This window comes from Leptodactylus fuscus, chromosome 11 (assembly GCF_031893055.1).
Source record: "Leptodactylus fuscus isolate aLepFus1 chromosome 11, aLepFus1.hap2, whole genome shotgun sequence".
Taxonomy (NCBI): Eukaryota; Metazoa; Chordata; class Amphibia; order Anura; family Leptodactylidae; genus Leptodactylus; species Leptodactylus fuscus.
The window spans coordinates 44,907,762-44,934,959 of NC_134275.1; the positions used below are offsets into that span (position 1 = coordinate 44,907,762).

Sequence of the window (27,198 nt, forward strand, 5' to 3'; positions counted from 1 at the left end):
GTAGTGCCTTGACTCGAGAAGCGACTTGTCTAAATCTCCACATTTGCTTTATTACTATTTATGCTTAATATCAGCGTGTGCGCTCCAGAGCTCATTGACTCCACAGCAAGAGAGATGTCCGTGTGTCAGGCACTGATACATTGTAACAGAATCATAAGAGGTTAGTGCTGCTATTGTAGTAAGTGCACAGTGGACTGTCTAAAATGGATGTAATTGTAACAAACCCCCAGATAAGTGAGAAGAATGGTATGTACCCCAAATGTTAGGGCTTTTTCATTCTCTTCAGCCCTCCCTGCTTAATATCTGGATTTCTTTTCCACTATATAAGTATTGCATAAACCTGATACCATTCAGTGACAGTAGCACCTTGTGTCTTCTGACTCCTCTACTCCCACGCATTTAGATCACGTGATATTGCAGAAATAGATATCCCAAAACATAGAGGGCAAGCTAGACAAACAAAGCTTATAAGCCTGTGGTGAGCAGGGCCGGTGTTATATATTAGCCAGGACTTGTAGATTCAGGAAGCCCCAAGAGTGTCAGCTAGAGTCCTCCGGCCCGAGTATATTACATACATCCAGAGGTAACTGGGAAGACCTCACATAATGGAGCAATTCATTAACAATGGTGTATTGTATGCCATCATAAACCTTTATCCGGGTAGTCCTGCCCTCCACAACATGGCTGACCAGCTCTATTACTTAACTATCTATAAACCTCCTGTTTTGTAGTCGGATTTGCTCATCTACCCCCAGGTGTCTGTGATGGGAGGCAGAATTATATATATTTTTATTATTTGAAATACCAATAAAACTTATTTAAACACAAAAGAAAAAAATGACAAAAAATATAAGTCAAGGGAAAGACAAAGAGGCTTCCAAGGGGAGATTCTGGGCCTATGAGTGGGTGAAGCCTGCCCCTTTATAAACTGCCTTGTATTCTATTAGTCTTAGTGAGCCCTGACCCGTATAGAGAAAGGGCTCTGGATTTACTGGCGGGGGTTTTGAAGTTGTTTGTAAATATTTTGGCTAAGGTGACGAATGAATGGAAGGTAGAGGAGGAGTTGTTTTTGGGGTCTATTTAAGAAAGGGGCACGTTGGTGGGTGCTAACCTTCTGCTCAGCCAAGGCTAGTGAGAGGAACACCCTCCCATCCTACCCTTCTGGGTTTTTTTTTCTTTGACCCGTTTGTTTTCTTGGTGTTTTTCTTTTATAGGATTTCGTTGTCACAGCATGGTGGGTTACTGTGCCCAGGAGGTTTACAGAAAATCCTAAATGCCTGCTTGTAAAGCGGGGCGTCCAGGTTAAAGGTGATTCGGAAGTTAAATTTGGGAATGGTTTCTGTCTGTTTTACAGTCTTGCAATGTTTACGAAATAAATAAAGCCACGAATATACCACGGATTTGACGATGTAAAGTGTGTTTCTTTAATGGAAAGTGATATTCTAGTCACCTATTTCTATTAGGTGTATATAATTATATATATATATATGTATATATATATATATATATATGTCCAGCAAGTCCTTGTGTTTACGTTGGCTTTAACAGGTTGTAGAGAAATGTCTATGGCCCTCCAGAAACAGCATCACTCTTGTCCATAGGTTGTGTGTGGGATTGCAAATGATCCTGTTCACTTCAGTGGAGCTGTGGTGCAAAACCTGGCATATGCCTCTGCGTAAGGGAGCCTGCACACAGAGTAAACGCGCGTGTATTTTTGCAAAATACACATGTAAAAATATACATGTAAAAATAAGACTCCCATTGACGTCAATGACATTTTACAGGCGTATTTTTGCATGTGTAAAAAATATAAATGAAGTCAATGGGAGTCTTATTTTTACAGGTGTATTTTGCAAAAATACACGTGCATTTACTCCGTGTGAAGGCTCCTTATTATGTACCACATGAGCACAACTCTGCTACATGCACCACATAAGCACAACACACACTCAGCTCTATTACATGCACAACACAATACACACACACCAAGCTCTGCTACATGCACACCACATATACAGCACTATTACACGCACACCACGTACACAGCTCTGCGTATCTAATTACATACACCCTGTTGAACATTGTACATACACACGCTTAGCTCTGCTGCAGTAACGTTAGCTCTCATTCACACACTGCGCATTTGATTATTATTTGGGCGCCCCGTGTACAGGTGCTGCCCAGAGCCCGGCTCCTCCCATCCATATGACTGGTCACATGGTGGTGACGTCATCGCAGGTCCTGTAGTCGTCCTAGGATCTGGCATCTACCCTGCGCTGATCGGCTGAGCCCGGGCGCGGAGCCCCGATGTCCGGTATATAGGGGAGGGGGCAGTATGGGGGAGCTGAGGGGCTTCGTATAGCGGCGCTGTGTGTGTGCAGGGGAGGGGCTTGTTGTATAACTGCCGGCTACGTGATACACAGGGTTAATGGGGCTCCGGACTTGTGTAACTGCAGGGGCCACTCAGTAACTGGCTTATACCTGCTCACTGCGCGGTCCTGCTACAGTGTGTCAGTGCAGGGACATGGATCAAACACTCAGCGGTGAACAGGCGTGGTCTGACTGTAAACTAGGCGCCATTCACTGACTGCAAACAGATCGGAATCCAGAGTCTACTAGACTGGAGTATGTGATTGTTCTCTGTTATCAGCCACTACACGGCAGGGTAATGACATGTACACCTATATAGTGACTGGTGCAGGATGTGATTGCTCTCTGTTATCAGCCACATGTACACATATATAGTGACTGGAGTATGCAATTGCTCTCTGTTATCAGCCACATGTACACATATGTAGTGACTGCTGGATTATGGCTGTACAGGTCAAGGGGCTTATTCACATAGACAGGTCAGGCGATGGCCTCATCTGTGCCAGACTGGCTCCTTTGCCTGGCGATGTCCGTGACCCCTTGTACCCCTCAGTTATCAGCCCTTCTGGTGCTGTGACGGACTACAATACTGGATAGAACGCCGCGGGTGTGACCGTAGAGTTCAATTCACACCTGCAAAAAAAAACCCAGCCATGTTTGTACAACAGGAGTGTGTTGTGCCCATTTGATATCTATCTCTTTATGTCACTTGTTTTTCTTGTTCCGCACGTCCTGGTCTCGCTTTCCTACCAGTGTCACAGATCTGAGCGCCTTCTCTTTATGATTATCACTCCCATAAACCAAGATACAGCGAGATTCTCAGATCTGGCACATAAAATGGAAGTGTGAATAGTTACATTGACTTGTGTGAGTACAAGCCAGAGCGGGCACTCAGGGGAGGGGATGCCACATCTATGAGTAACAGGTACAGATAGTCCCCCGGGACATCCTAAATAACTGGGGAACATTATCCCTCAGGATTCCAAACCTCTGACTCCTATAAATCAATATGTACCAATCTCTACATCTAATTATACAATATTAATAATTCTATCATTTCATTCAAATTAGTTTACCATTCTATTTTGAAGGCAGATTCCGACCCCCAACTCTAATCAAAATGGGTCCCGACACAGACTCCAACTCCATAGCCGTGTTGGAAAGCTGGGTGGCATCTAACATGGCCTCCATTATAATTGTCATTCACTTGCTGTGATGTATACTCTGCCCTGGTAAAGATGGTGACCGCCACTCTGTGCACCACCACATATATTGTCAGCCAGCTGTGACGTTTTGTTGCCCCCTGATGTTTGTACCCAGGACTGGCAGGGGGAAGTTGCCGGTTCCTGAGTGGGTGCCGCCTCTTCTATGTCCGCAGATAACATTTGCAGCCTGTATTGTGTATGGTGGATTTGCTGGGTGTTTATCCTGTTAACATGGGACTGTGCCTGGGCTGCTGATATGATTATTATCCACCATGAGTCAGGAGCTCGTACAATCCGGGGATTAACAAGAGATTTCTGAAATGCCCACTGGTACCTCACACGGTTAGGCGGGGTCGGATTTTGCGCCTCGGAGCAAGTACCAGGGTTCATGTGATCCTCATGTGCTGCACTCATAAATGAGCCCTGCATGCTATCATGTGTCCTGTGTTACCCATACCCAGGACAGAGCACTTAGTAATGGGCATATAATGGGTGCTCTGTCTGACATGTGGGCTCCATCACATCTACTAAATGGAGCTACAAACTGTATGAAATATTTGGGATTGGCCTTTTTGGCTGTTTCCTGTATATTTGTATTATGGGAGATGTTTAATTTCAGTAGCTGAACTTCCTGAATCCCTGCAGCAATCGGTTTGCAAACTGGTCTCAGTTTACAGCAGTATGTAGGGGCTGCCAGAAAGTGCAATCTGAGTTCCTGCAGTTGCAGTGAGTGCAGGTACGACTAGACCCTAAGGACACTCAAACCCCCAACCCACGGACCCCGTACCTATACCCCTCCACCACCCCCAACCCCCTTCTTTGCTTTGGCAATACCAAATGTCTTATTCTTTGGTAATGCTAATAAAGCTCATTTGTATCTTGGTAAAGTAATCTAGACATTAGCACCCCCGCCCCAGTAGAGACTGGACCCCTTCCCCCCCCACCCCTCTGCCCCATTAACAACTGGACCCCTTCCCCCCACCCCTCTGCCCCATTGCAGACTGGACCCCTTCCCCCCACCCCTCTGCCCCATTAACAACTGGACCCCTTCCCCCCACCCCTCTGCTCCATTACAGACTGGACCCCTTCAACTACAGAGGGATCTGCGTCAGAAGCACGCTGTGAAAACTGTTCAATGGCATCATCAATAACGGAATCCTCACACAACACGGGGTCCTCAGCAAGAGCCAAGCAGGGTTCATGCCAAACCACCGCACCACGGACCAAATCTACACCCTGCACAGCCTCATCAAGACCCACGTCCACAACTCCAGAAGAGGCAAAATATTCGCCTCCTTCGTAGACTTTAAGAAGGCCTTTGGCTCAGTATGGCACCCGGGTCTGCTCCTGAAACTTCTAGAGAGTGGAATAGGAGGAGAACATATGACGTCATCAAGAGCTCCTACACTGGAAACCAATGTAGTGTAAAGGTGAATGGGAAAAGGACAGCATATTTCCAGCAGACCCGAGGGGTCAGACAGGGCTGTAGCCTAAGCCCAACGCTCTTCAACATCTACGTCAATGAACTGGCTACAGCCCTAGAGGCCTCACCCTGAACGACCTAAAAGTGAAGTTCCTGCTGTACGCCGACGACCTCCTACTCCTGTCCCCCACCGAGAAAGACCTCCAAGAAAGCCTGTCAGTGCTGGAAAAATTCAGCACCACATGGGCTCTACCCATCAACCACAAGAAGACCAAAGTCATGGTATTTCAGAAGAAGGGCCACAACAAAGCCCCCCACCCCACAATTCACACTGAACGGCTCCACACTGGAGAAAACCAACAGCTATACCTACCTGGGGCTGGAGCTCAGCCAATAAGGAAGCTTCAAAGCAGCAATAGAAACCCTGAAAGGAAAAGCCTGCAGAACCTTCCATGCCATCAGAAGACAACTGTACCACCTCAAACCACCGGTGAGGGTCTGGCTGAAGATATTTGACGCAGTCATCGCTCCAATCCTTCTCTATGGCAGTGAGGTTTGGGGCCCAGCCACCTACCCAGACCAGTCAAAGTGGGATTCCAGCCCAACAGAGACCTTCCACCTGGAGTTCTGCAAATACCTGCTCCATGTCCATCGCAACACCACCAACATGGGATGCCGGGCAGAGCTAGGCAGACTCCCCCTATGGCTCACCATGCAGAAGAGGGCGCTATCATTCTGGACACACATACAGGGCAGCAGCCCTGACTCTTACCACCACCAAGCCTGGCTGAGCCACAGAGCCCCGAGAAAAACTGACACCCCCCAACCAAGCATCAGCCATCTGCCAAGCCAAAACCCCCAACATGCCCTGAATAAGGCTCAAATAAAAGGAGCCACTGAGAGAGACAAAGAGCGGTACATCGAGGAATGGAGAAGCGCAACAAATAACTGCAAGAAACTCATCATCCGGGGCCACATGGTGGCTCAGTGGTTAGCACTGCAGCCTTGCAGCACTGGAGTCCTGGTGTTCAAATCCCGCCATGGGCAAAAAACCATCTGCAAGGAGTTTGTATGTTCTACCCGTGTTTGCATGGATTTCCATCCCAAATTCCCAAAAAAGACATACTGATAGGGAAAAATGTACATTGTGAGCTCTATGTGGGGCTCACAATCTACATAAAAAAAAAAAAAAGAAACTCATCATGTACCAGTTATTGCAAAAGGGCTACACCGTGGCTACCTACCTGGAGAGAATGCCCCACCCCAAACAGACAGACCCTGAGCCGGTACAGACTGAGCGCCCACAGCCTGGAGATGGAAACGGGGCGACACAGGCAGATGTATAAGCCACGGGATAACAGAATGTGCCAGCACTGTGACCGGGGGCCCTAGAAGACGAGGCCCACTTCCTGCTACACTGCACCAAATACTCAGCTGTGAGGGCTGTCAAAGACTCTCTGCCCACATCCCAGAATTCACATCTGCAGATGAGAAGAGGAAACTCTACTCTATCTTACTGCCCAATACATGTCCAGCTGTCACCAACTAAGAGGAAGATGAGACCCCACAGACTGTTATACCCCAAATCACCCACCCCAACCTCCCATACCCACTACTCCCCCCCCCCCCCCCCCCGTACTAGCTTTGGCAATGCCAAATACCCAATTGCCAATTGACCCCTTCCCCCTGCCCCATTACAATCTGCACTCCCTTCCCCCTGCCCCATTACAAACTGGACTCCCTCCCCCCTGCCCCATTACAAACTGGACCCCCTCCCCCGCCATAAGCTGATATTTGGAGTAACTTGGTGTTGTGGACTTTGCAGCAGCTTTCCAGCCTGTATATAGGGGTAGGGGTTTGTGATCAGCAGCCCCCCTATTGGCTGCATATAGAGGGGTGTTTCCAGAGAGGACAGAAACCAGCAGATTTGCCTACGGTGTATATATAGAGCGCACATTTCCAGTATGCAAATAGGAACTGCCGGCTGTTTGTACCAGAAACAATGTGGTTTTACCTTGAAAAAGCAAACTGTGAAAATTCCCAGGTGAACAATAGGTTGTGTAAGGGGAGAGGTCTGCCATGTGATAGTGACTGAGCTCATATCTCTACTGTGTCTCTACTGTAAGGTGCCAGCAGAGATGTGGGGATGATGGCCGAAGAATCACAACCACCTAATCTTCTACCAGGAGGAGAAGGGGAGCCTCGGCCTGGTGAGTAGTGGGAGAATGCCAGTATTGGGCCGTGGGGTGGAGGGGACTTCCTGTAAAAGGTTCCATGCCCATAGCACATAAAAGCTTGTAGTCTGGGCCTAGTACTCCACATCCCGCCATAATACTACCCAGCAAGTCTACAAGCAGGTACATGAGAGCTCGCCAGGTGTGAAGCTCACTAGGGGGCATTTCATCCCATACATTTATGGTATATCTGCAGGATTGCCATAAATGTCTGATAGGTGGAAGTCTCAGGGATGGGAACCGCAACTATTTCCAGAATGGGGGTCCCTCAACCCCTAAGAGGTTCCAGTGATTGGAGAAAGCCGCACGTACACCACCACCTCTCCAGTAACTGCAGCGTCAGTCAGAACAGATCGGGGACCGCCTGTTGAAGATGTGGGATTAGAGGTCTACTTGGGGAGGAAGGACTCTTAAGGAGTCTGCTTTTGACACCTGCAGCAGATCAGAAGTCCAGAAGATCTTGTTATGGTGTCCGTACACATTAAGGGGCTGTCAGATGTGTGTGTCCTTTCCTTCCTGATACCAGATAGATTATTGTTCTGTAAGTCCAGTACACATTCAGCTATAAGGGGAAAGGGGGTGACCGTGTGCCAATAGGGTGCTTGGCTGACCATTATCTAATGTATAGGGCCAGCATTCCAGTCATTATAGTGCATCATGCCCAGAGGGAAGAGCTCACCCCCAGCAAGTAATGGAGAGTGGAAGTCCACAGCCCCCACTAGATGTCCTGGACATGCTCCTTCTCTGTGTACGGGCACCATACAGTGTATATTAGACTGTTCAGCTCCTGTGTCTAGCTCTGGAGAAGATGGTGTTACGACAGTGTTTGGCCAAATTTCTCTTAACTGCTGTGAAAGGACTTCTCTAAAACTCCATATTTCTCAATATTTCCTCAATATCAAGAAGCCAAAAGTCATCACACCTTCCCACATAAGGCTTTTATTTCTGTCCTTGGGTTTAGACATGCGTGCTGACCAATTTAGGAACTAGAAATGCCATAGTTTACTAATATACTGTATTGTCATATCTGCATTGTGGCAGATCTGTCATGTAATAGACACTGGTGGTGCCCGGCAAACCCATTGATCTAAAGCAGGGACCATTGATACATGTACAACACTACAGGACACTTTTATGGGATGTCTTGTCCCTTGTAGATACTTGCATCCTCAGATCTGCATCGAGGAGCCGCCTTTAACTATTTCATATCTTTGATCTCGTGTGATAGTAAGTAATCTAGGATAACTTTTCTTGATGTGTAAGGTTTTTTTTTTCCTCCAACAGATCACCAGGAACAAATAGAAAATGGGCCAAATGGCGACTGTCAGCCTTTACTGCCATCAGAAATTCAGCCTCAGGATAACGGGTCGGAGGTTTTAGACGAGGCACGTCATGATGCCATACGTGATGTCAGACGCGATTCCCACCAGTGTGTGATAAAGGAGGGCTCTGATGACACCAATGCACAATGCAATAGCTCAGATACTTCTGTGGAAGACAAGACCGGTGAAACGGGTGATGAGACAGAACAGGTGGAGAGTGGAGGGTTAATGGAAGTACCAGAAACCTCAGCTATGGCTTTAAGTATGAACCACAATATGGCTACTGTAGATGATGCGGGGACACTAGATGGAAGTGAATGTTTACAACAAGACTGTACAGTAGATCCAGTTGGAGAGACTGATGGCCTATTGTATGATGGCAGCCAGCAACCACAGTCTGTGCAAATTACTGGTGAGGAGCCATTGTGCAACGTGTCAGCAGAAGGTAGTGACACTGAGCACAGCAATATGGAGGCCTCTGCTTGTGAAGCCAAACTAAATGATCTTGTGAACGACGACCCCAAGGAACTAACAGATTCTGCATCAGAAAATACACTAGAGGACTCCGGTGATTTCCCCGGTATCTCCCCGGGGGTGGGAGGAGTGACATCTGAGGCTTCTCCACCCTCTACCCCTGTTCCGCGAGAGGAGGATGTCACCGCAGAGAGCTGGCGCACAAAGCGGAAACACGTGTTTGTCTTGAGTGAGGCAGGAAAGCCTATCTACTCCCGCTATGGTAATGAAGAGGCCCTGTCTTCCACCATGGGTGTCATGATGGCGCTGGTCAGTTTTGTCCAGAGTGGAAATAACTCCATCCGCTCCATCCATTCTGGTAAGTGACACTAGTAACTCCTCAATATATTACAGGGGAAGTCTTGTTAACATTGGATTGTATTCTTATATCATGGAAAGATCTGCAACGTTCTGATCGCCTGTTCTCTTGATCAGTGACGGTCCCAGCAGTCAGACCCCCACCAATCAGCAAGTTTCCCCCTATTCTTTGGATCGTGGTCACTTATGGCTCTGTCAGTGTTATACAATGTGGGGTATCTGCAGGTGGAAGGTGTATTTTGTGAGACTCATCGTTGTTCTTTTCTCTCCCACAGACATGCAGAAAGTCGTCTTCCTGCAGCAGGGCCCCTTGGTATTGGTGTCTGTATCCCGGGCCCCTCAGTCAGAGGAGCAGCTGAGGAAGGAGCTGCAGTACGTTTACTACCAGATTATCAGTATGCTCACCCAGGCCAGTGTTGCGCGGATATTTGAGCGCAAGAAGAATTATGACCTGCGGCGTCTACTTGCAGGCTCTGAAAAGATCTTGGACAGCCTGTTGGACTTGCTAGATACTGACCCCGGCTTCCTTCTTGGGGCTGTTCGGTGTGTGGCTTTGCCCAGCCCATTGCGGGACTCCTTGAGCTCCATTCTTACCAAGGCCATCACTCCCAATTTAGTGTTCTCCATCTTAGTAGCAGAACAGCAGCTTGTGACTGTGGTGCAGGAGAGAGCAGTCATTGAGGATTGTCGCCTGGACCCTGCTGATCTCCACCTGCTGCTGAACCTCATCGGGGCCTCCTCTGCCTTTCAGGCAGGTGAGATCTGGACTCCTATCTGCCTGCCGCGGTTTAACCCAGATGGCTACTTTTATGCTTACATCTCATACTTGGACCCCGAATGCACTGTGTGTTTGGTGCTGCTATCCACAGATAAAGAGTCTTTCTATGCTGTGTCTGGCTGTAAGAGAAAGATCCAGGAGGCCATGGAAGCACAGAACTCTCTCCAGGCTCTGGCTGGGGCCCTCCGCTGCTGCTCATATAGTGTCTCACTTGTAGGGATCCCTGAACTCTTGCATTTTGTGTACAAGCCCATGGACATCCCAGAAACCTACCGACAGCTTCCACAATTCACCAGGTACTTCATTGTGTCTAGAAATAGAACATGTAATAAATCTATGCAGGCCGGAGCTGTACAATGACACAAGCTTCATGTTAGCGGCCCTAGGGTTGTGTCACACAACTGGAAATAGACGCCTTGCTACACGGGCCCTCGTGACTACCTGGAGATTGACCTGCAACCATTATTATCTGAATATGACTGTGACACATCAAGATTTACAAACTATACTAAACTGCAACTTTGCCACAATTGGAAATGGTTGCTTGACAGTCAATTTAATAGAAATCCAGTCATGGCTATTAAGTTACAACAGAATGTCACATGAAATAGATCAGTTGCATGGCTCCTCTGTGGCAGGGATCATATGGCACCCCCACCGACCAGCTGATATCTGCACAGTGACTACAGATTGAAGCAGACTGCCGTACACTGTGTAGTGGTCACACTGTGCTATTGCAGCTCAGCTCCCATCTTCTTGAATGGCTACTACACATTGTACAAAGTTGCCTGCTCTGAGCACTGTGCAGATATCAGCATGATCAGCAGATATCAGTTGAGGTGCTGAGGGTTGAACCCATACTGATCAAATATCAATGACCTATTCTAAAGATAGGACATTATTATCTGGTCTTGGACAACCAATTTAGACTGAGGCCAAATAGCTGCCTTTTTTTTGGAGCCAAAGCCAGGGGTGGATATAACAGAAGGGAGAAGCAGAGACGTATAAGAAGCTTTCTCTATATTCCTTTTGTAACCACTCTTGTCTTTGGCTCAAAAAGGCTGCAACAACAAAAAAAAACACCACTTATCTGCAGTGTGTGACTGGAGTCATTGTCATGGCTTCTGGGTGTTATGCAAGTTACTCCCTGACAATAACAGCTTTCCATTGTTCCCTGCAGTCCTGAAGCAGATGGTCCGTACTCCAGTGAGGAGGAGAGACAGAGACTCTTTGATCTGTACCGCTACCTGCACTGCCGCATTCACAACTCAGCAAGACCCCTGCGGCTCATCTACCATGTGGCTGAGAAGGAGACGCTGCTAGCCTGGGTGAGCTATCATTCTGTATTTGGGATGGAGTTGGGCAATGTCATTTAGGCTAGTACATAAGGTCATTGACAGACTGTAAACTGTAATCCTGCCAGTCACAGAGATCAATGAACTTCTCTCCTAGGTTCACGTAGCGGACATTCAGGTCAATGGTGCAGCCCTAGTTTGACAGACTAAGATTCAGGCAGCTAAACCTCACTACAAGAGATGGAGGCCATGCAGTTTGTTCATGTGGACCCGGGCCCTTGTAAATAAACACTTAGCATGGTCTATTCTGGTCAGTGTGTCCTTGGCTGGAATAGCTCATGTCAACCCGCAGTCCAAGGTTTCCACAGACTGCCCCTGACAACATACTGAGCTGCACTTGCTGGTTGGTGAAGGCACAACAGAAAGGACCATGTGTGTAAGGTCTGAGCGAGTAAAAATAGGGACAGCAGTCCAGAGTGCCATCTCCCCCAATTTGTTATGTCATTATCATTTAATTCTTATCTAATTAGAACAATTGCCTAATATATGATAAAAAAAACAACACGTATGGGAGAACTGAATGACCATCTAACATGTGGTGTACAGACTCTTCCCGGAAACAGATGACAGGGGAAAGAGGAGTCAGACATGTATCATGTCAACGTGCCATCCTTTTATTCTCATGGATATAAAACACTGTCTGAGGTGTCTGGAAGCATCTTGCTTCTCTCTACCTTTTGAGAACACTTGTACTAACTGAGCATGCATGTGTCTGGGAAGTCGAGAGGAATAGCTGTCATTCTGAAGCACTTGGCCACCTTAAAAGACAAATCCGTCCATACATATTCAATAATCTGACGCCTAGACTTCAGTCTGTGGCCTTCAGTGAATAATTTCTAGGACCATGTGTGTCAGTGCTTTTACCATACCATATGATACCTGTGTGCGCACCAGCTGTAATGTGAACTATGTGATTTATTGTGTTTTCCCCCCGCAGGTAACCAGTAAGTTTGAGCTATACACGGCATTCAGCTCCCTAGTAACAAAGGTGGGTGCAATAAATGTCATAACCAAGCTGCTCCGCTGGATCAAGAGGGAGGAAGATCGTCTATTCATACGTTACCCTCCAAAATATTCCACAACCCCTGTCCCTGGGAAAGGAGTTAAATCCAGCCGGACAGATAGGACTGACCCTTCTCAGAACGGCTTCTTCACTGGACTCTAGTGGCGGTGAGTCTCCATGTGACACTCTGGACCTGCCCATACCATACTGTCTAACCACTGCACTCAGAAGACCTCCCCTCCGCTATGGACTATAGATTCTAACAAAGCACAGTAAGCGGTAAGGAGTAAGATGGACGATCCCCATGACCTTTCTCTACCACATCCTGTTATTTTTCTCATCAGTGTGGTCCTCAATAAAGCTGCTCCACTAATACACATGACTTCTTTTATTATAATCTAGGGCAATTCATAGCAATGCAGCCAAGTCTTCCCGCTGCTCTATCAGTAGGTCAAAGAGTCGTCCCACGGTGGCTTCACTCACCTTCACCTGCATGAGAAAGCGTAGAATTACACAGGCAGAGCTTCTGTACTGCTCCCATATCTCTGGTTCCCCAGCTGTATGCTAAACTGCAACTACCAACATCATGATAGGAGTTGTAGTATTACAACAGCTGCAGCCACAGGTTGAGAAACACTAATGTATAAGATAAGACTGTATAAGAATTCTTTCTTCATTGCATGTAATCCAGAATCGGCCGAGTGTGCATGTGTAATGGGGACCAGGAGAGATGGGAGTCGGACAAGCAATATATGTAGATCATGTGCTTTTTCTCACTGTCATTGCTTTACCCTCTGTAATGTGAAGAGGAATGTGACACTCTACCTGCCAGGTCTTCAGGACGTTGTCAGCTGGCACCCCTCCTTGTTGTTGCCATAGGTCAATGAAATCACGCGAGATGGCCAGTTGTGCTGCTAGCCATTTCCAGTCATATCCTTCAGTAGAAACATATCATTACTACATCATAACCATTGTTCTAGCCTAGAGGCAGATTGATGGTGGGGCAACAAATGGAGTTCTGTCCTTAGTTCAGTCAGCCCAATGGAAAAGGGATCTCTATACTGCCCCTTTGTGATGCTAAGAAAAACATGCTGTGTGGGTGCTAGGATCTGGTCTTACCGTTGGGATGGGACAGGCTGAGCTTCACTGTAAGTGGCGTCCACAAGGATGGAACAATGTCTTTTATAAGATGCTCTTCTGACAACATGGGACCTGCAGACTGACAGTGAATGAGCTATACACTGGTGGGGACACACAGACTAAGTCTATTCAGGGGTCAAGGAAGCTGAGGTATGAGTAGCTGTTTGCAGTATCTTCACTTCACTTGATGCCACAAGGACAACTAAAGCAGCTGAAGGTGACCGTAGCCAAATCTACTGCAAAATCTGTCTTACATAAGGATCTTGATGCAGATTTGGATAGAGACTCGCCTTGGAATTGCTTTAGACTTCACCCTCTGCAACAAGTAAAATCCTCAGCAGCTCTGCCACAAATCGGACAAGCAAATTTAGATTTTTTTTTATCCTATTAATATATATGTGAATCCACCTTTTCAATGTGAGAGCCGTGCAAACAGCTCTTCATATCTCAGCTTTACGGACCCATGTAGGTATGACATAGAAGAGGGATATGGATACATTGTCCAGGACCTAGCAAAGCTGACTACATTGTATGGGCAGGAAGCTGTGTATGGCGCTCTGTACAGTGTCACATTGGTGCTGGGAACTGCATCTCTACCCCCATCCATATGAATAGGAGCAGAGCTGGTTTCAGCTGTATACCTAGTATAGGCTTCCAGAGGCCAAGACAGCTGATCGGCACAGGGTCCAGGTATCTGACCCCGAGTAATCTGATACTGAATTACTGATCCATATTTGCTAGATCCTGGACAACCCATGTTTTTATAGAAATAGCTGCAATACTGTTCTATTCCACTAGATGTCATATTGACGCGTAGTAGAGAGAATTGCAGGATGTCTGCTGCAGATCTCACCCAGCCAGCGCAGAAGGCGTCTTTCCCTGTGCATGGCACGGACTATATCTTCTCTTCCCAGAGACTTCAGCTGTTCTGCCAGCTTCCGTAGCATGTTGTAATTATCTGTATGACTCTGGAAGGTCACTAAGAAATCCTTAACACTTTTGGGCTGGCTGGTCTGTGGACAGATGTGAAATGTTCAGATGCCTAATACTTACCATATACACATACAAATATATATATCCAGTAGGATTCCCTTTAAGAGTCTTCTACTCATGAAATGCGTGTGCGCAGAGCCTGTATGTCAGCAACTGGAGTTCTGTATTATACTAGGCCTACTGTATGGTGCCACTATGCAGCAGCAATTTTTCCCTCCCTATTTGCCGCCATAGTCAGATGTGACTCCTTATTGTATTTTGTATGACATTTTCTGAACATTTTAACCCTGCCTCAGTATGTTCTTCAAGTGCTGAGGCAAAGTCATGGACGCACAGGCGATATGGACAATATGCTGATGTTCACTTGCTCAGGCTTGGACACAGGACACCAATGCTTACCACTGATCCACCAGTAGCGAATCTAATGCAAGTGACACTGAGAATGCCAATGATAAATGAGACTAGTACTTGGCAACCCAAAAAGTTGCAGGTTACAACAGTTTAATAGTCATAAGGTACATGGATATGATCCAGATTTGTGCATATTTTATTGCAATACAGAAAATCCTCACCATAATCCTTTAGCACTAAAGTTAATAAGAAATTCAATTTCTCAGGCACCTTTTTTCCATGCAGAAATAGACCAACAGTAGCGTAAATTTTTTTGAGTGTAAATAAAAAAATTTAAAAAGCAACACGCAAACCGAAATCAACAAAGGAGCCAATTCCAGTGTGGATTTTCTGTATGTAAATCCTGATCGTGTGCATGTACCTAAAGACTACTCCAGTGCCATCTGTTGTTCAGAAGTGGAAGTGTCGCGTGCCAGGTATCAGCTATGTGTCATCCCATAACATGGCACAGGAGGCACTGTGCTAATGCTGGCCATACACATGTGACATTTATCTGCAGATTTTGGGCAGATCCAGCTCCGTGTAATAGTGTCTGCTGTATATATTATGTATGACAACACAAACATCAGATTCTCAGCAGATTTTACCAAATTTAACTGATCTTATGAAAAATCTTATGTGTATGGCCAGCTTAATGTGCGCTGTGCCAAATCTGCCAAGGAATGTGGATATAGAGAACCACTTACCAAGGGTAAGCCAAGGAAAGAGTTAAGAGTCGTAACATCTTCTGAGTTCAATGGAGGAAGGTTGTCAAAGGCAGAAAGAACAGCCGGAGACCAACAAAAGTCTGAAGGGAAAATACAGAACATAGATGTAAGGTGGCAAACAAGTCAGAGGGCTGGGAGAGGGTCACGGTGTGCCAAGTGTCAGGCCACAAGAGGTTTACATAATGTATGTCCTGACAGATCCTCTTTAGGGTAAGTCTAGACTCTATGGACTATCACACAAGACCCGCTGGCAGTAAATCTACAGCATATTACACTACAAGGAAAGTGGATGAGATTTAACAAAGGGAGATACAATTTATATTTACTGCCCCTTTAATAACCATTATCCCTCACCCAATTTTATTTTACAGTGGTGCTTGTAAGTTTGTGAATCCTACCAACAAAGATCACGCCAAAAGCAAGGCATCTAATAGTCCGTGAGCTCACAAAGGAGCCCACAGTAAACACTAAACATGTAAAGGCCATTCTCACATTAGCTAATGTTCATGAATCCACCATCAGGAGGACACTGAACCAAAATGGTGTGCATGGCAGGATAGCAAGACGAAAGCCATAGCCCTCCAAAAACAACATTGCTGCCCATCTGTAGTTTGCTGAAGATCACCTGGACAAGCCAGAACGCTATGGGAACAATGTCTGTGGATGGTCAAGATCAAAACAACTTTTTGGTTTAAATGAAAAAGCATTCATTTTGGAGATAGGAAAACAAAATGGCATAAAAACCTCATACCATGTGAAAACCGGCAGACGAGGACAGCTCATCATCATTGATGGAACCATTAATTCATACAAGACAACAATCCTAAGTGTACAAGTCGCTGTACCAAAGAATAGTTAAAGAAGAAGAACGTTAATGTTTTGGAATGAAGTCAACGTTCTGACCTTAAACCAATAGTAATGTTGTGGAAGGACCTGAAGAGAGCAGTGCATCAGAGGGACTTCCAACATAACAGAGTTATAGTGAGACGTTCAGGGGAGGAAACCGCCAGCCTAAGGGTATGTTCACACAGCGGAAACCAAATTCTAGCTAGCCGCAACGGGATGCCAATGCAGTGCACCGAATGAAGGGGCCTAATCAGGAGGGAGTCTCGTGCCACAGAAGCCACGGCTGTCTCAGCCATGGAATCCACGGGAAAAAGGGGAATCTCGCTTCTTTTTCCGTCTAGCGGTAAAAAAACACTAGCTGGAAAGAAAAGTGAGCAGCTCCCATTCAAATGAATGGGAGCCTTTCTTGCAGGCGGATTTCATGGCAGATTCCGCGTCAAAATCCACCTGCAAAAAAACTCTGTGTGAACTAACCCTAACAGAGCTGTAGTGTGCAGTTCACAGAGGAAATTATTAACTTAACAGTTGAAGCTTTTTGCTATGGAAAAATGGGCCAAGCCAATGTGTAAAGAGTAACAAACAGTTACGCTAGGTTCACACTAGCTTTCTCCTGTCCGTTCTGAGCTTTCCGTCTTCTGCATGCCAGAAGTCGGAAAGCTCAGACCGGGTCCGGCCGTGAGCGTCGGTGAGTGTTTTAGGCTCTCCGCCGCGAAACCGGATTTTTTTATCCGGACACAGAGTACTGCATGTCCGACTCTGTGTCCGGATTATAAAACCCGGTTTCGCGGCGGAGAGCCTAAAACGCTCACCGCCGCTCACGGCCGGACATCTCTCTCACCCATTCAAATGAATGGGTGAGAGAGACTCCTGCAGGTTTCCGTCTCCTGCCTCTGTTTTAGGCAGAAAACGGAAACCTGAACTACGGAGACCCGAACGCTGATGTGAACGAGCCCTTACCAGAAACCCAATGGGGTCACGCCAGATACTGAAGGAAAAGGTTCACATACTTTTACCACTCACAGATATGTATATTGATTCATTTTCTTCTATATATAAATTATCAGGTCTAATATTTTGGCCTATTTGTTTGATTTAGTTTATTTATTTATTATGCTTTCCTACATAGCGCCATCATATTCCACAGCGCGTTACAGACATTGACAGTCACTGTCCCATATAGGGCTCACACTCTACATTCCTTATCAGTAAGTCTTGGAGTGTGGGAGGAAACTGGAAGATACCCAAGCATATTGTCTTTATCTAGTTTTAGGAATTGTGTGAAAATGCTGAAGGGTTCACAAACTTTTAAGCACCACTGTATATATCAATGTGAGTAAACAGAGAGTATTATCCCTTTAATTGATGCCTTTTCTACCACAATTTGTCTTACCGGTGGCTGATAAAGAAATTTGCAGATCTGGATAAGTACAGGTGGTCTGCTCTGTGGGGTTGTGATGTTCCTCAACATCCGGAGGCCAACGAAAATCTAAAGAGAAAATGCTGAATATAGCTGTAAGGTGCCAAACAAGCCAGAGGGCCTGGAATGGGGCGGCTAGTGTCAGGCCAGCAGACGTTTACCTACTCTGTGTCCTGACAGATCCTCTTTAGGGTATGTCTGGACAGTACAGGTACACTGGGGATTTTCCAACTAGATTTGCAGGCGTACAAGTATAAAGTCTCACCCATTGACTAACGAGCAGATGTTAAAACCTTAACATGGCTTTTTTTTTTTGCTGTGGACTTTTAAATCCACAAAACACATAATTCCCACAGATGACATCAAATTCTGCAGCGGAGCACATCTGTAAGACAGCGCCCTCACATAGTGCAGCCATACCCTATATCAGCCACGCCCTAGAGCTCTCAGAACTAGAAAAATGAAAAATATGGCATTCATGGGGACAGAAATTTTTTAAAACATTCAATTTACGTTTACTCCTCCCCTCACCAAATTCATGGTGAATACCAGAAAAGACCGTCCCTTTAAATGACCCTTTTTGTCCATTTTATCTCTTACTGGCATCTGTGGGAGGGAAAGAAGAAAACATTTCAGACCTGTCATAAATGCAGGATCTTGAGAACGCAATGGAGCAATAGAGGAGATCCAGTCTGTGGAGTCATCATGTTCCTCGGCTACATTCCTGGTCGCTCTATGACCTTCCAGCTCATCGTCCTCCACCGGGCCCCATCTCTCTGTAAGAGGAAGGATCTATTACAGACATTATTGTAATCCACAGTTTAGGCCCTGTTCACATCACATTTCACCATACTATCCATCGTATGTATTATAAGGCATGTTCTAAACATATATGACACGTGTTATTTAGGGCATACTTATTGTGGGCATGTGTAACCCACCATCATAACACCCATCCACTATAACATGTACACTTTGTACTTTTCATGGGGTGGGCTTTACCGCTCTCAGTATATTTCTGATGCATTCCTATTGGCTACTTCATTATAAATGTCACAGACTGACACCCAGTCACACCTAGATTTGCCCTTGCCATTGGCCGGAGACTACAGTACAGATGTGAACATAGCCTTACTTTTTCTCAACTGTGACTCCACCCAAAACTGGCCCTGACTCAGACTCCACAGCCCTCCTATATACAGCACTGAGCAGGGTTCTCCTATGCCTAGTGGCCAGAGACCCCATCGCGGCTAGGCGCCATCACCATCCACTCGCTGACTTACCTTGTTCCCAGTGATCCATGTCTCTCAGGGCCATAGACAAGGCAGCTCAGGATTCTTCTTTATGGGCACAAAAGTGAAACCAACTTTGCAGCAAAATTGAAAGAAAATGTTTCTAGCGTGTTCTTTGTACAGGAATTGATGGTATGTGGGTGTGAGTTCTACAAACTCTGTTACCTCATCCTTCAGCTCGACCTTGTTGTGAGTATAAAGGGAACTAGTCCCAGCCCCGCCCCATATATATTATAACGTAGACTTCTATTTTATCATTGTTCTCTTATTATTGGACTAGTGGGCTCAATCCTGTCCTTTATGTAGTGCTTGTATAATGACAGTCTAGGCTGGGGAGGAATGTCCCACATATGCCCCCTTCCTCTTTTTGGAATAGGGCACATGACACCTTTCCTGTAGCCCTAGTGACTAAGCAGATCTCACTTCCACATCCATTGCAATTGTATCTACTCGATCCCTTTGATAGAACATCATGAAGAGTGACAAATAATCTGATTAACTCCTGCAGTCCTTCTCTGCTGTCAGCTTCAGATATAATGGGGCTCAGCCAGAAGTCTAATGTCAAAAGACCCGGACCCAGCCATGGTACAAAACATTCCTGCTGACATCAGCCGTTCTCCAGGATATTCACTATGTGAGCAGTTATAACAGCAGGAAATGGTTTTGATTGAGGAAACTTTATTCAAACAATATTTTAGGCAGTCTACAGAAAATGAAGACGTGAAACAGAAATAACCAGAACAAGAAGATTAAGCCTCATGAACTACTGAACATCTATTTAAACTTTGGGACCAGAATATTTGGGAAGAGGATACTGCTGGGCATGGAGGCTACCCTGCTGGTCTCTGCTTGAGGTTCTTCTGAAGCAGCTTGTGACACCTTAGACAGATTCCTTTCCGCCTCCTCCAGCTGTGATTTTAGCCTGTCATCCACAACACACACAGTAAATGCAAACTTATTTTTTTCATTATTTATAACTGAATATATCACAGACAGTAAAATGTATAATCCAATGATTCTGAGCTACTTCCAATTAATTGAGACTGCAGCTCTGGATGTAACTGGAGCATAAGACAATGTACATAAAGATTAGTAGTGTGATGTATTGGGAATGATATATTCTGCTTTAAGAGACTAGCATCATAGTTGCCTCTTCCCAGTGCCGAAGAGGTATAAACCATCAGTCATGTTACAGCAGCAGCTCCGTCTCATTCAAGGAAATAGGGCTGAGCTGGAATACTAAGGACAGTCCTATGAGATGTACAGTGGTGTGCTTGTTATTCTGTAAAGAGATCTCAGTGCTCGCCTGAACGCTGCGGCCTCTTCAACCAGCTGATCTGTGAGGGTACTCTATGTGAGACCCCCTTCCAATCGCATATTGATGACTTACCCTAAGGATAGGCCATCAATATAAAAGTCCAAGAAAACCCTTTCACTTACACCTTGATGGTAAACTGGAGAGTTATATGTGAAAATGAATTGTAAAAACTTCCCCATGTTTTATTAAATCCGTCCAACAGGTCAGAAGAAACAAGACTGCTATAAAAAGGATTTATTTTTGTACCTTTCTTCTTTTCCCTATGGGGTTGGGTTACTTCCTGTGAGTCTCTCTACCTACCTGTTATATTTCTCTAGCACTTCTCTGTGCCGCACTCTTGCCTTTTCCAGCATGTCCTTGGCACGGGTGTTTTCGTCCTCGAATAGTTTTCTGTAAAATCACAATGTATAACATAAAGTACATGAGAAGACAGAGCTGTGTGCAGGATGGTTGTACATAGGATATACCGTGCAACATCTTTCAGTAAACCAACCAGACCACTTTTTCTGTGATGGATTTTCAGTTTCCACATTAGCCATATTCCTTGAGAAGACCACTCATCTCAAAGAGGTTTCACTGTACATATTTACAAATCCCATATGTCAATTTGTGCCAGATATATTTAAGTGTCTGTGGCACAACACATGTGGACATACCCTTTGTGTTGCTATTTTTGGGGCCCCAAGTGTGCTAGGGACCAAAAATGTGTAACTTATGTGACCCATATACCATTGCAGGTACTTCTCTGGATGAGGAGCTTCTTGATGAACTTGTGGAGTCACAGCTTAGAGTCTCCTCACCAGCTAATAACAAAATGATACAATTATATATCATACATCAAACCTATCTAACCCCACTTCATCTCCATAGAATGGGCCGCACACATAACACAGCGTGCCCTATATGTCACACCTTGGAGGCTGATTTCTGGCAAGTGTCCTGGACTAGTCCCCCCATAAACCAGTTCTGAGCAAAGGTCAGGGAGTTCCTCCCCAAACTCATCTCCATTATAGCGCCCAAGGACTTAAACATGCTTTCTTGGACTTTGGAAGATTCCTGGCCCTTTCATATAAAAAAATTTCTGCAGGAAACTTTATTGTGCACATGTAAATGTTATATTGCTACCCCTAGATGTATAGTCCTGTCACCCCCACTCTGAGCATAGGAAATTCCAGATTAACCAGATTATTTCTTTTGAAGATTTGCTGTATAACCATAAGGGCTGTCCTGCTAAAACTGCCCAACTATGGGTACTGTGATGAAACTTACCACCTACTATTTATTCTCCGCTACAGTTCTGAACCTCATTGGTAACCAACTTCACAACCCAACAAGACCTGTGGCAACTGTATGTATTATATAACTGTATGCAGAGACCGCACACTGTTATATGTATCCGCAATGCTCTGGAAAAATATATTCTGGCAATGTTACTGCTGTGTCTTATGTAACAACTGTACATCTCAGTTGACATTACAATTGTATGTTCGGGCTTCTGTTTTTTTTGGGTTTTTTTTTACTTTTCAACAAAAGTTTAAAGGGAGTCTGTCAGCAAGAAATAGCAAGGTAACGTACACACAGTAACTTGCTGGGCTTAGCTGAGTGGACCTACATGGCCTCTATATGTGCTTTTTGGGGTGTGTAATAAACACATCACCGAAGCTCAAAGCAAAGATTACTCTCTCCTAAAGCTCATTTCAGCTAATTTGCATATTTTCAGTAACAGAGCCACAGACAGACAGTAGAAGCACATCTTGGGAAAGTGCATGCAAAGCCCATCATGGTACTGTGTTGTAGGCTAACATGCTATTTCTTGCTGAAAGCCTCCCTTTAAGAAAAAACAAAAAAATGTGTAATTTAAGTGCAACATCTTCCACTGAGTTAATACTGCTCTGGCCCTTTTCCACACTGGGATGTATACAGTAAGTGCATGACTGACTAGTTCCTTATAAAACACTTGTAAGACCTCCAGATTTTGAGACCTCTGAGCATTCAGCTGTTTATGTCTGATGTATAATACACAGCTACACACCATCAAAGGGTCAACATTAAAATGGCATGAGGTTGCTCTTCATATCTTACAATGTACGTGTTGCCTCCTCACTGCGCAGAAAAAGATTTTCTGACGTCAGAACCCCTTCTTTTCTCAGTCTGACTTCAGTTTCTTCAAGTTCTTGCAGCTTGGCCAATTTCTCCTTCTCTGCAATAACAAAGGATAGCAGATACACCCAAGATTATATAACTGAGACCTGAGAAGATAGGAAACCAGATCAAAGGGAGTGTGCCACCAGTTCCCAGTATATCAACTGAGCCCTGCAGATAGATAGGTTACGGTCACCTGAACCAAGTGTATCACTCCAGCCCTGCAGATAGATAGCTTGGAATGAATGAAAGTTTTAATGGATTACTGATGGTTCAGCTAGTGTCCGTTGCTAAAATCTTGTAACGGACTATAGCTACAGACACTGCTGACAGTCACCAATGGTAGTGTGAACGCCCCCTTAGTGTCACCAGAGCCAAGCATATCAACCAAGCCCTGCAGATAGATAGGTTAGGATTAGGTTATTCCCTTTGTGCCTGCGTTGCTGAAAAATATTGTTGTTGTCAGTATGAAAATGATCCCTTTAGAGCAATGAGGATGTTACTGTACTATCCATGATAACACACTGAATTTTCCCATGGTGGGACTATTAAAGGATTATCTTATCTTATCTTGTGTGGCCCTTGGCCCAAAGAAATAAGCGGCCACACCCTCATTGCTCCAAAGAGCAATTTTGCATATTGACAAGACCAGCGATATCTTGGCAACAGAGGCAGAGATTCAGAAGGGGAAAACATTGATACAGGTGTCACTAACCTATCTGCAGGGTTCGTTTGATATGCTGGTTCTGGTGACCCTAACCCATCTATCTGCAGGGTGAGTTGATATGTTGATTCTGGTGACACACTCCCTTTAAGTCACTGGCCACTTACCTTCTTGTAGTAGCTCCATTTTCCGCTCTTTCATTTGTTCAATCTCTACTCCAATTCTCTTTGCATCCTGTAACCAACACATATGAATGGTCAGGATGTAGCTAAGTGTTTTATACCTGTGGGTATCTGTAGATGCAGGCGTTGCATTTGTAGCCAGGACCCTGTAATATGAAGCTCTAGAACTTGCAGTACTATATGCTGGCAGTATAAAGACACAATGACTTGTCATGGTACGGCACAATGTCATCATATGATATGGAGATGAGCTACCTCACTATACACATTAATATACATAATTGTAGAATCTGATTTATCCACGTAATTTCTAATTGTCTCCTTACATAAAATTCTCCCAGAGCCTTGTGCTTTTTCATTAGATCTTCCATCTGTTCCTGAAATTCCATTCTATAGCAATATAGAAAAACCATTGAGTAAAAGTGATTAATTATAATATAAATAGTGCAAATCCATATATATGGCTACTATGGTGGAGAACAGCAGCACTCTGCAGAATCGGGCGCCGTACTCTCTTACCTTTGTTGTCTCTGCATCAACTTCTCTTCCTTAATTTTATTGGTCAGATCTTCAATCCTAATCTTGGCCTCCTCAATTTGCTCCTGCTGCCTGCACCAAAACCATGCAATGAGATTAAAGGGACATCAAACGTTCACAGGCTCCTATTATCTTCTGGTAAAGAGTAGGTGTATGGCTTCATAGAAAATAACTGAATTAGTAATTCCTTCCTTATGTCCTCTAAAACTGGTTATACCTATAAGATAAATCCTGAGTGAACCAGTTGGCCCCATCGATTATGTATGGTAGCCCCTGACTACCCTGAATGGCAGGAGAGAGAAGAATTGGGCTGTTGGATATCGACAGAGGAGACAAGCTGTGACCAGAGCTGTCTGACAGCAGCTTACTACACATTCAGCCATGCATGTTTATGGAATGGGGAAGGAAGGGGGGGGTAGATGTTGGGTGAATGTTTGGCTGACAGCTATCTAATGTGTATGGTGAGTCTAGGGATGCAAGTTTTGGAGGGAACCTTTTAGGGTAAAGTTCACACTGAGTTTTTTGGTCAGGATTTTGAGGCTGTATCCGCCTCAAAACCCTGACCAAAAAGCCGCTCAGGTCTTTTTTCCAGGAGCCGTTTCTTCTGGCTCCCAGAAAAGAGAAGCGAGGTGTTCATTCATCAGGCCGAGTCGTCTTGCGATTCAACCTGAAGACACACCCTCCTCCAGACTAGGCCCATTCATTGGGCCTAATCCGGAGCAGAGCATGCGGCTGGATGCCGGTGCAGTGCACCGGCTTTCAGTCACAGCTACCCAGTTTTTGGATCCAAACCTGAGGCGGCCTCTGCCTCAGGTTCCGATCCAAAAAACCCTGTGTGAACTTACCCTTAGACTATAGGGTACCATGTATGTATTCAGTTTTTATCCAAAGATGCACTGACCCCTTAGTATTATAATCATACAGTATATGGTCTTCTCTCTGCATGCTGAAGGCAGTTACAGTTATCATCAGTACTGGCCCTGCAAGTTACACTAAACCTCCCAAAGGAAATAAACATGGACCTGTAAAATTGTGTAATACATTTTTTTGCCCTGTAGATCTAAGAGCCTGTTCATACTTAGGAAAATGAAGAGGAATTCCTCTTCATTTCCCTCCTCCCTGTGGCAGAATACTGAAGCATAGCATTAGCATTCCACTGCGGATTTCCACTTCTGATTGGGCCCAGATAAATAGGCCTCTGCGGCTCAATCGGTCACGGGATCCATGGCGTAATTGAACATGGTGCTTATTTTTTCAGCATACTGCTCCAATCTCTGCCTCCCATTGAATACAAAGTGAATAGAATATGGGCAAAATCTACCTCAAAATCATCATCAGATTCTACTATGTGAACAGTCTCTTAGAATATAGAACGTTAGTATGTCCTCCATAAAATACATACACAGCCTCTACTTACTTCTTTTCCTTCTTTAACTGGTTTTCACGTCGTAGCTTTAGAATCTCGATGGTTTCTGAAAATACAAGCAGTCTGGTTCATTCTATTACATTGTGTTAAATTATATATATCAAGTAGGCCGAGGCTGAGTAATATCCTGGATAAAACACTGTGAGAGCATGCTTTATCACTATACAGTACCCAAGTAATACTTCCATACAGTGACAAAATAATATTCACCTACCTGTATGCTACACTCAGTGATCTCAATGATAAAACCAGACATTATTCAAACGTTATCACTGTATGTTGGCAGCATAATATGGCCAGATAGTGCAGCCTTCAATAAACTGCCCGTAGCTTTTCCTTACAGTACTTTTGCATTACAGGTGATCTAACATGCAGCCAGTATGTAAAGTCCCCAGAATCTAGGGTGACCACTTCCTCACCTTGCTTTTTCATGAGTATTTCTTTCTTTGATCTCTTTTCTGCATTCACTGAAATACAAATCCAAGAGTGTAACACACAGTACCCTATACATCAAATGCATAGAATCAGTGTTATGGACAGATCTGGTTTATATTGCTTGCTCACATTTGTGTAGTTCGCTCTGTGCTGCTTTTATCTCCTTCTCTAGTTCCTGCTGCTCAATCTCGATTTGTTCTTTATCTGCGTATGTACATAGCCACACGAGGAGAGAACCAGAGGAAAATATTAGACATTTATGAAAATCACAATCAAGAATATTGCATGAATGTGGAGATACCTACTGCCTGGTGGGTGTACACATCACAGTGTATAAGGCATGTGCTGCTGTCAGTCTACTTACATTACAGCACTTCATGACCATGCTCAGTGGATCCCCCAGATCTTAAGGATCTGCCACAGATCCACCAATGGACAAAGGCAACGGACATCCATGGAATAAAAATTACACAATATAATGGAAATTGATCAAATAATAATTATATACTATATCTTGCAAACTAAAAACACTACATTTATTAGAATGGATGTCATGTAATATTACAGTTTCACTTCAGGGACCACAACATCTTCTGTTGTCTGAATTACCTTTCTGGGCTGTGGAGATCTTCTTTATAACGTCTTCCATCTTTGGGTCCATATTTCCAGCTGTATGTGATAAGAATATGATGAGTATATTCTCTAAGCACCGCTCTGTAGGTCTTCAATGTGTCTTAAAGAGAGTGTGTCAGCAGAATCCAGCATCTGAACTCGGCCCAGCAGATAGATAGGTTGGGGTCACCTGAACCAAACAATGTATTTGGAACAACAAGAACATCTCCTTTGCTCCAAAAAGGTAAGTGACAACACTCTCATTGCTCTAATGAGTTCATTTGCATATTAACAAAAAAGGCAATATCTCGGCAACATATATTAGGACTATAAACCCAAGGGACCATAAACTTTCTGTCTGCAGGGCTGGGGTGACATGCTGGTTCTGGTGACACATTCCCTTTAAGAATGTTTGCACGTCACCAATTGAGAAAGTAGAGAACCCTGGTAATCCAAAAAGTACCGTGTCCCCTCCATACAGTCTGGGGAATTATGTGTGATACTGTGCTGTGTATCTAATCCTATTATGTGTAATAGTGTCTTCTAAACTGTTAT

General features: G+C 44.8%; 3 protein-coding genes across 4 annotated transcripts; 1 reads left to right on the top strand and 2 right to left on the bottom strand.

Annotated features, from left to right (window-relative positions):
• Positions 1 to 2,203: 2,203 nt before the first annotated feature.
• On the top strand, positions 2,204 to 12,894 carry LOC142185249 (vacuolar fusion protein MON1 homolog B-like). The gene is made up of 6 exons (XM_075260548.1): positions 2,204 to 2,314; positions 7,125 to 7,208; positions 8,517 to 9,386; positions 9,661 to 10,459; positions 11,344 to 11,491; positions 12,456 to 12,894. Exons 1-6 carry the CDS (start codon positions 2,308 to 2,310, stop codon positions 12,681 to 12,683), a joined length of 2,136 nt encoding a protein of 711 aa, XP_075116649.1. The 5' UTR covers positions 2,204 to 2,307; the 3' UTR covers positions 12,684 to 12,894.
• A 28-nt stretch (positions 12,895 to 12,922) lies between these two features.
• LOC142184521 (uncharacterized) lies at positions 12,923 to 19,528 on the bottom strand. Of its 2 annotated transcripts, XM_075259417.1 has the most exons (8): positions 19,319 to 19,528; positions 18,674 to 18,811; positions 18,009 to 18,104; positions 15,752 to 15,852; positions 14,515 to 14,674; positions 13,641 to 13,733; positions 13,347 to 13,456; positions 12,923 to 13,010 (listed from the first exon to the last, which is right to left on the bottom strand). In XM_075259417.1, exons 1-8 carry the CDS (start codon positions 19,350 to 19,352, stop codon positions 12,930 to 12,932), a joined length of 813 nt encoding a protein of 270 aa, XP_075115518.1. In that variant the 5' UTR covers positions 19,353 to 19,528; the 3' UTR covers positions 12,923 to 12,929. The 2 variants fall into 2 exon arrangements, with proteins under 2 accessions (XP_075115518.1, XP_075115519.1); XM_075259418.1 differs by lacking the exon at positions 18,009 to 18,104.
• Positions 19,529 to 20,003: 475 nt separating this feature from the next.
• LOC142185452 (uncharacterized) lies at positions 20,004 to 26,796 on the bottom strand. Its single transcript, XM_075260882.1, has 11 exons — positions 26,742 to 26,796; positions 26,641 to 26,700; positions 26,161 to 26,235; positions 26,016 to 26,063; positions 25,588 to 25,642; positions 24,153 to 24,242; positions 23,960 to 24,023; positions 23,619 to 23,685; positions 22,728 to 22,845; positions 20,946 to 21,035; positions 20,004 to 20,249 (listed from the first exon to the last, which is right to left on the bottom strand). The coding sequence occupies exons 1-11, from the start codon at positions 26,794 to 26,796 to the stop codon at positions 20,102 to 20,104; spliced, it is 870 nt and encodes a 289-aa protein (XP_075116983.1). The 3' UTR covers positions 20,004 to 20,101.
• Between the last annotated feature and the right edge of the window lie 402 nt (positions 26,797 to 27,198).